Genomic DNA, 8,209 nt, shown 5'->3' on the forward strand with positions numbered 1-8,209 from the left:
TAGGAGAGCTAGTTCTAACAGGCAAAATAGCAGGTTCTACTTCAATAGTATCAGCAGTTTTAGAAGTATCATCACATCTAGCAGCAACTCTAGCAATTTGTGCATCAAGGAATGCACCTATTGGCAAAGCAGTATCAAGCATAGCATCGTCACAAGCATCATGGACAGCGGAAGTAGCATCATCAAGCACACGCGACATATCAAGATTTCTAGCAGGAGGTGGTGTCGCAAACTTACTCATAACTGAAGGTGAATCAAGTGCAGAGCTAGATGGCAGTTCCTTATGTGTCCTCGTAGTTGAGGACAAGACTTTAGTTCTTGGATCTTTCGAATTCCACATAGTGACCAACAGACGTAAATCCCAAGTGACTCAGAGAATATAGTTGTGCTTCCCCGACAACGGCGCCAGAAAATAGTCTTGAAAACCCACAAGTATAGGGGATCGCAACGTTTTTGAGGATAGAGTATTCAACCCAAATTTATTGATTCGACACAAGGGGAAGCCAAAGAATATTCTCAAGTATTAGCAGTTGAGTTGTCAATTCAACCACACCTGAAAGATTTAGTATCTGCGGCAAAGTATCAGTAGCAAAGTAGTGTGATAGCAACACTAGCAACAGTAACCAGTAACAGCAAACTGACAGCAGTAGCGGCAAATTAACGTATCAAGGACCAGTAGGAAAAGACTCGTAGGCATTGGATCGGTGATGGATGATTACGCCGGATGCTATTCATCATGTAACAGTTATAACACGGAGAGATATGTAACTAGCTCCAGTTCGTCAATGTAATGTAGGCATGTATTTCGTATGTAGTCATACGTGCTTAGGGAAAAGAACTTGCATGACATCTATTGTCCATCCCTCCCGTGGCAGCGGGGTCCTAATGGAAACTACGGGATATTAATATTCTCCTTTTAATAAAGAATCGGACCAACGCATTAACACTTTGGTGAATACATGAACTCCTCATACTATGGTCATCTCCGGGAGTGGTTCCGGCTATTGTCACTCCGGGGTTGCCGGGTCATAGCACATAGTAGGTGACTACAACTTTCAAGATAGGATCAAGAACACACATATATTGGCGACAACATAATAGGTTCAGATCTGAAATCATGGCACTGGGGCCCTATTGACAAGCATTAAGCATGGCCAAGTAGTAGCAACATCAATCTCAGAACATAGTGGATACTAGGGATCAATCCCCGTCAAAACTAACTTGATTACATGATAGATCTCATCCAACCCATCACCGTCCAGCAAGCCTACGATGAGATTACTCACGAACGGTGAAGAGCATCATGGAATTGGCGATGAAGAAAGGTTGATGATGACGATGGCGACGATTTCCCCTCTCCGGAGCCCAGAACGGACTCCAGATCTGCCCTTCAGAGGAAGAACAGGAGGTGGCGGCGCCTCCGTATCGTAAAACGTGATGAACTCTTCTCCCTTATTTTTTTTCCGGACGAAAGGGGCTAAATAGAGCTGAGATTGGAGGCAGTGGAGCTTCGTGGGCCCCACAAGCCTGCCAGGCGCGGTCAGGGGGCGCGCCTGGTGGGCTTGTGGGCTCCACGCTCCACTTCCTCCGTTGATTCTTGCGCCAGTATTTTCTATATATTCCACAAAAAATCCCCGTAAATTTCCAGGTCATTCCGAGAACTTTTATTTCTGCGCAAAAACAACACCATGGCAATTCTGCTGAAAACAGCGTTAGTCCGGGTTAGTTCCATTCAAATCATGCAAATTAGAGTCGAAAACAAGGGCAAAAGAGTTTGGAAAAGTAGATATGACGGAGACGTATCACCCATCTCCCGCCCCGCCATGGACAGAGTCTGCGGTGGCGAGGCAGCAACCTGCGCAAAGGATCTACTATCTCCTCCTACTTTCCCCTCCCACCAGCCGAAGGAATATGAAACCCTAGGTGGCGAATCCCTAGGTTTCCCCCAGAAGTGGTGAAAGAGGGAGGCGAGATCTGGAATAGGGGAAACGGGGGTGCAGACGAGGATATCTTCGGAACCCTAGCCTCTCGTCTTGTGGCCAGCGGGCCCTCGCGGGTTGGGGCCGAGACGCTCCTAGGTCCAGCCGCATGCAACCCGGGCCTAGGCCCGAGAACGCCCGGCTTAGTCGAACGATGCGGTACACGGCTACGTAGCGGCACATGCACGCTCCCTACGGTCACCTCCTCCTGTGTGCTGGCTCGTGGCGTCGCCGGCGGCGAGGGTCGGCATCAGGAACCAATGTGCGGCGAGGGAGAGGAGAGAGACGTGATAAAAGCCATCAACCACCTATCATTGTTCTTTTTAAATGGCAGGTTTAATTGTTAAGCATGTCAACTTTCTTTTTAAATGACAAATTCATAAAAAATTGTCAGGACTTCATGCGACATGTGTGGTACTTATTATTTGAGAAAAAATGTATCATTAAAAAGTACACGATTTGAAGATTCTAATAACTTACACTACGTTGGTCTATTTGTCACAAGCCTATAATCAGAAAGGAGATAGTAAGTTCCAGCTCTTTTTCCGCAAATTTGCATCAAACCAATCTAGCTAAGATAACATATGTTACTCAAATGGAGTCAACAGAATATATCAACAAAATGGTAGTACGTCCTTTTATTGCCTATCCAGCAAGAACGCTGAAACAAATAACATATGTTTGCTGACAAGAGTAGCCTATAGAGAATTATACAACTACAACCAACCAAGCTTTGTAATATCATGTGGCTTTGCATCCAAACACAACGCAGCAGTTGTGGCAGTGCCGGCATTCGCATGTCGATACATTTCAGTAGATACAGTATATCCAACATGGATGGATAGGAAAAAAGAATAGTGATAAAAATTATACCCCCCAACAAAAGAAATCATACATAAGGGAAACCCAGGTGAGCAAAATCCAAAAGCCTGCTAAACTGTTTTCTCAAACCCTCGCTGTGTGTTCCACGGCCGTATAGTCTCACCTGTACCCGCCGTATGGCTGTTGCCCGCCATATCCAGCACCCATCTGGTTGTAGCCAGCGCCAGGCATGCCGCCGGGAGCCATTCCCATCGGAGGGCGCATCCCCATCCCCTGGTTCATGCCCATGCCAATGTTCATCCCCATCTGTTGTTGGTTCATCCCCATCCCCATTCCCATCTGTTGTTGGTTCATCCCCATGCCCATTCCCATGGGCTGTTGGTTCATCCCCATCGGTTGTTGGTTCATCCCCATCCCCATTCCCATGGGTTGTTGGTTCATTCCCATTCCCATCCCCATTGGCCGGTTCATTCCCATTCCGCCACCATAACCAGCACCACCAATACCAACACCCCGCCCGGCACCCATCGGGTTGGATGGAGGTGCAACGGCACTCGCACCAGCTCGACCAATGCCAGAGCCAGATCCCATGGCCTTGCCCATGGTGATCGTAGATACTACAGGCGCTTGAGAGATCTTCTTTTCTTGCCTTTTATCCTTGCGGTTGATTGAATCAAAGTCCACTCCAATATCTGCATGTGGATTGGTTTTTGCTGTAAAAAACAACATACAATTAGGTCAGAACACACAAAAACAGAATGTGGACACTGCAGAAATAGGCAGCCCGGGCGCATAGACAAGCCACTTACCACCAGAAATATTGAAATCGACGAGACCCCGGGTCAATGTATCAGACCAAACTGTAGATTTGGGCTCAAATTTCTTCACTGGCTGGGTCTGACTAACTTGCAAAGCTGAAATTAGTGTTTCTGGGGGAGCTGATAAACTTGACTGCAAAGGAGTGTTGGCACCAGATGGCACTGAATTTGGGGCACCAAAAGGCTGAGATGCCCCCCGAGAAATTGATGGTGCCTGTGGTGCTGGTGCAGCAGTTTGTGGGAGGAAGCTTTGCTGAGGTGCATGTTGAGGTGGAAGATGAGAAGACTGTGGAGGAACATAGGATGGTGGTGCTCCATTCTGTGAAGCCGGTTGCATAAAAAAGTTTGATGGGCCCGATGGAAGATTGGGAGCTGCAGCTTGAGGTGCCTGTGGAGGAGCGAATGATGGCGCAGCAGCCTGAGGAAAGGATGATGGGTTCAGGGCTGCAGGATATGCTTGTGGCTGAGAATACATGAGAGCAGCATGAGTATTGGGTGCCACTGCTTGAGGAGGAGCGTGAGTAACAGGCTGAGATGCCTGGGAGGGAACATAAGCCGAGGGTGCCTGTTGGGACGGATTTGCATGTGAAACCCCCGTAGGTAAGGAGGTGGTGCTTCCAAAAATATCCTGTTGTCCAGGTGCGGCATTTGATGCAAAACTGAGATCGCCAAGAGTATCTTCAAAACCAAAGCTAGTGGATGAAGCAGGCTGGAAAGGATTTACATCTGCACCAGGTCCTGTGGCCTGGAATGAACCAGCAGGTGTCGCATTTGTCTGAGAAACTGCATGATTCTCTTCTTGAACAGCCTTGAAAGGAGTAGGATCTCCAAAAGGATTTGAAGCATCAATTGCCTACAATAGTTAAAGACAAGAGAAAAGGCTGAATGCTTTGTGTTGGCTATTATGACCACATTAAAACAGAACACAACAGCTGTTCCATCAACAAAAGAAGTCACGTCATGTTTAATTCAGAAGAAGTATACTGACTGAAATTTAGCCAACAGAACTCCTGATGCACAAAAACTAAATACATTTTTACAGCTATGCTAGTAATGTTTTGACCTTAGTAGCACTTACTTTATCCAGTATATCAAATTTCAAAGAATTGTAGGGCGATTTAAACTATTTAAGAAACAGTCCAGCGTAATCACACATCATAATCCCATTATTTTATCAACAATAGTTTATGCAAAATGGAAGTAAGGTTTGCAGATTCATACCTCACTGAATCCAGTAGAAGCAGGTGGCATGCCCATAAAACTATCCGTTTCAAAACCTGAATTTGCTGGTGGCTCCACATTTGGGACGTCAGTCGGCTGAGGCACAGAAACCAAAGCCAGCGCACCAATAGGGTCTGATCCAAACAAATCCATCTCGAAGCTATTCATTATCGGTGAGGTATTCACCGGAGGTGAAGCATCTGAAAGGAAACAGATATCAAAGAAAATAGTATTTAGTAACTACCAAAACAAATTATAACAGCAACATGCCAGTTAGTCAAAATTCTTCCATGCAGCTGTTCTTGTGCAGTATATAAAGAAACAAGAAGAAGAAAATCATGGCTGTTAAAAGAGTATAAACTATACCTGGTACTGATCCACGTGGATCAAACTCATCAAAACCATTCGGCTCAGCAGGAGCAGGTGGTTGTGCAGCTACAACTTCGACAGGCTTATCATGAACACCATTCACCTGTCCTGGGACTGGGGGGAAGCTTGTTCTAGGAACGGAGGGAGAAGACACCTTTGGTGCAGCAGCAGGCACACTCGCTCCATTTCTGAAATGGATTGACGACTCAGATTTCATATTCAATCTACAGATTATAAATTTTAGGACAGAATCATCACCTTTCATCATGATGATTGTCCTGGGTATCTCCTGTGACATCTTCGTAGTTCGGTGGTGAAGCAATCTGCTGGTTAGAAGGCTTCCGCTCAATAGGCCTGTTCAAGCAGGTAGAACTTAAGGCAGCTAGCTCCAAAAGGACAAGCTAAAAGGTAAGAGCTCGACAACACTACATGTTTACCTCTCATCCTGAGTAGGCGCATCAGCGTTGCTGCCACGACCACTGCAACAGAAACAGGAGGATGTTAACATAAAGGGCTATACTAGTAATACACAAAAACACAGTCTTGAAGATCATCTGTTGACCCTCATACAATCAGCAATTAAGAATGTTAGATTAAAACAAGCAATGAAACGGACCGGGATGAATAAGCCTCCTCATCCCCATAGCTCCTGCGGCCCGATCCTTCTGCATACTCAGGGTTGCTATTACTTCCTCTGTATTCATCTTCCCTGTTGCGTTCATTAGAATCCCTAGAATAACGATCTCCATCCCTGTTGGGCGTATCTCCAGCACCACTGTATCGGTCATCTTCTCTATATCCATCTCTTTCCCTCCCATAGCCATTCCTGTTATCATACCTACCTCCTTCGTAGCGATCACGGTCATTGTCATATCCACCTGGACTCCTGTGTGGTCCACTCGTGGCAAATGCACTCCGATACCTATGAAGGAACACAGAAAACCAATCAGCACAACAAACATGCCTACGACACTGTATGTACCAATCAGATATTTGAAGCAAACATAGTACAAAGTTACACTCACTTGTCTCTGGTAGCAAGTGCTTTCTGCCTAACTTCCAGTATCCTTTCCTTGTCGTTAACTAAACTAACGAGGCTCTGGGATTTCCGTCGTACATTGCTACCTTGATCCCTCCCACTAGAATCGATATACTGGAAGTCAGCTAGTGCCTGCAATTCAAGTTATATTTATTAGAGCATCGAGCAAGTATGATACAGGAACAAAAGGATGAGATGCTTATGTGGCTCCTGAAGCAGGCAGTACAGAAAGAAAAGAGGATTGATGGCATTACCGATATCTGATAAGAATGCTCCCTTATGTCATCAATAACACGCTCGGTTCCATGTGCCACCAGGTAATCCAGGACAATCAATCCCTACACAAGAGCAAAATATAGCATGAGATTCAACTGTCCATCGCGTCACCAAGATTAGCTTCCCTATCCACTCGTGTGTGTAGAGAAAACCATACCTTGTAAACATGCCGCCAATTTTTACCAGTGTCACTGACCCTCTTCCACACGATATTCATTATCATCTGATACTCATGACTGCAAACACGAACAGCACATTAGAACCAGGAAAACAGGGCCCTATTCCGTGAGGCGGCAATGAAACACAAAAGGCCGCGTACTAGTTATGTGTTGCTTGGGCGATCTCCGCCAGGAGGGATCCATGAGGGCCCCACGGCTCGTTGCTTGTGGCATCAAGAATCTGTTTCGGGTCATTGAACAGATTAAATGGAGAGCAGTGTCATACTAAGATTATGCTTCATAGCAAATGGATGTCTGACTGATCTGACGAATTTGGCAACAGCATGCTTAACGCATGCTCGTGCATGAATGAAAGAGCAGGCTGAGATCTCCTCACCTTCTGTTCCGTGCCAGGCACCTTGAGGACCTTCTTGTTCACCCCGCGTTTCCTGCAAGGAGGAGGACAAGAAGGAATAAATACTATTATTGGCAAAAAAACGGAGAAATCTCTCTCGAACGAGCACGCGGACAGATGGCATGGAGGTCACGTACAGGTCCCGGACCGTCTGGTCGAACACTTTCTTCATGGCGCCCGTCCGAGTCTAGCTAGCCTCCTGCGCGCGCCCAGGCCTCCCCTCCTCCGCCTCCTAGTCCTCCTCCTCGGTAGGAGACCTGCACAATCCGTTGCTGGTGAGATCCAAGCTGCCACCCACCGCTACCATTTCGACCCCGATTCCGAAATGAAGCATCATCGCCCGCGAAGCAAGCTGGAAACAAACAGACGATCCCAACAACCAAACGGAGCGGGTGGGGAATCCGGCGCGGAAAGCGGACGGGAGATCCGCGCGAATTCGAAAACCCGGCGCGTGCGTGCGTGCGTGCGTCCGTACGGCGCGCGTCCCAGATCTAGCGGGCGGCGGCGCCGACAGGCACCGATGCCCCGGGCCGGAGAGGGGGGGCGTGGATCCGGCGTCGGCGCGCGCGGGAGTGAGACGCAAGCAAGCGGAAGCAGCGGCGGCGGCGAGACGGGGAAGCAGCTCGGGGCGTGCGTGCGCGCGCGGGACGAACCTGAGCGAGGAGGCGGGACGAGCGGCGGATCGGGCCGACGCTGGTCGACCCGCCGGCGGGGGGAAGCTGGCTGGCGGGCGTCGGCGGGGGAGTCAAAGGGGATTCCACGCGTGGGCGCGAGGTGGTAGGAAGGGAGGGAGGGAGGGAGGGGGGCGAGAAATGGGGGGGGCTCTCGTCTCCCTGAGTTGTCGCTCGCTCGCTGCTGCGGTGCGGAGGGAGAACAATAATCTCGTTTCTTTTGTGCCGCTTTCCTTTCCGCTTTGCCGCTGGGTGGCTGCTGTGCTGGTGCTGCGTTAGTTAATTATATTTCGGTTTAATTTAATTCAAAATGGGTTAACTAGCCAACTAGCCAGCGGGTTGGCGACGCCGACGCGTGACTAGTTGCGCACTTTTTAAATGGTCCACCGCCATTGTGTTTTTTTTCTACTCGTAACAGTATCATGTATTTTCTCTGTCTCA

At 48.1% G+C, this 8,209-nt stretch overlaps 1 protein-coding gene across 1 annotated transcript; it reads right to left on the reverse strand.

Moving 5' to 3' along the window:
* Window positions 1-2,591: 2,591 nt before the first annotated feature.
* On the reverse strand, window positions 2,592-7,976 carry LOC123406197 (clathrin interactor EPSIN 2). Its single transcript, XM_045099671.1, has 14 exons — window positions 7,751-7,976; window positions 7,235-7,354; window positions 7,080-7,131; window positions 6,844-6,923; window positions 6,682-6,760; window positions 6,503-6,586; window positions 6,235-6,380; window positions 5,826-6,131; window positions 5,647-5,688; window positions 5,468-5,563; window positions 5,207-5,397; window positions 4,841-5,040; window positions 3,611-4,472; window positions 2,592-3,514 (listed from the first exon to the last, which is right to left on the reverse strand). Exons 2-14 carry the CDS (start codon window positions 7,267-7,269, stop codon window positions 2,961-2,963), a joined length of 2,727 nt encoding a protein of 908 aa, XP_044955606.1. The 5' UTR covers window positions 7,270-7,354; window positions 7,751-7,976; the 3' UTR covers window positions 2,592-2,960.
* Between the last annotated feature and the right edge of the window lie 233 nt (window positions 7,977-8,209).

This window comes from Hordeum vulgare, chromosome 6H, assembly GCF_904849725.1.
Source record: "Hordeum vulgare subsp. vulgare chromosome 6H, MorexV3_pseudomolecules_assembly, whole genome shotgun sequence".
NCBI lineage: Eukaryota > Viridiplantae > Streptophyta > Magnoliopsida > Poales > Poaceae > Hordeum > Hordeum vulgare.

Coding starts and splice junctions, on each gene's coding strand:
- LOC123406197 (XM_045099671.1), bottom strand. CDS start 7,269: ATGAAGAAAGTGTTCGACCAGACGGTCCGGGACCT. Junction 6,587..6,681: donor ATTGGCGGCATGTTTACAAG/GTATGGTTTTCT, acceptor GCTCTTGTGTAG/GGATTGATTGTCCTGGATTA. Junction 5,041..5,206: donor TCCACGTGGATCAGTACCAG/GTATAGTTTATA, acceptor GTTTCCTTTCAG/ATGCTTCACCTCCGGTGAAT.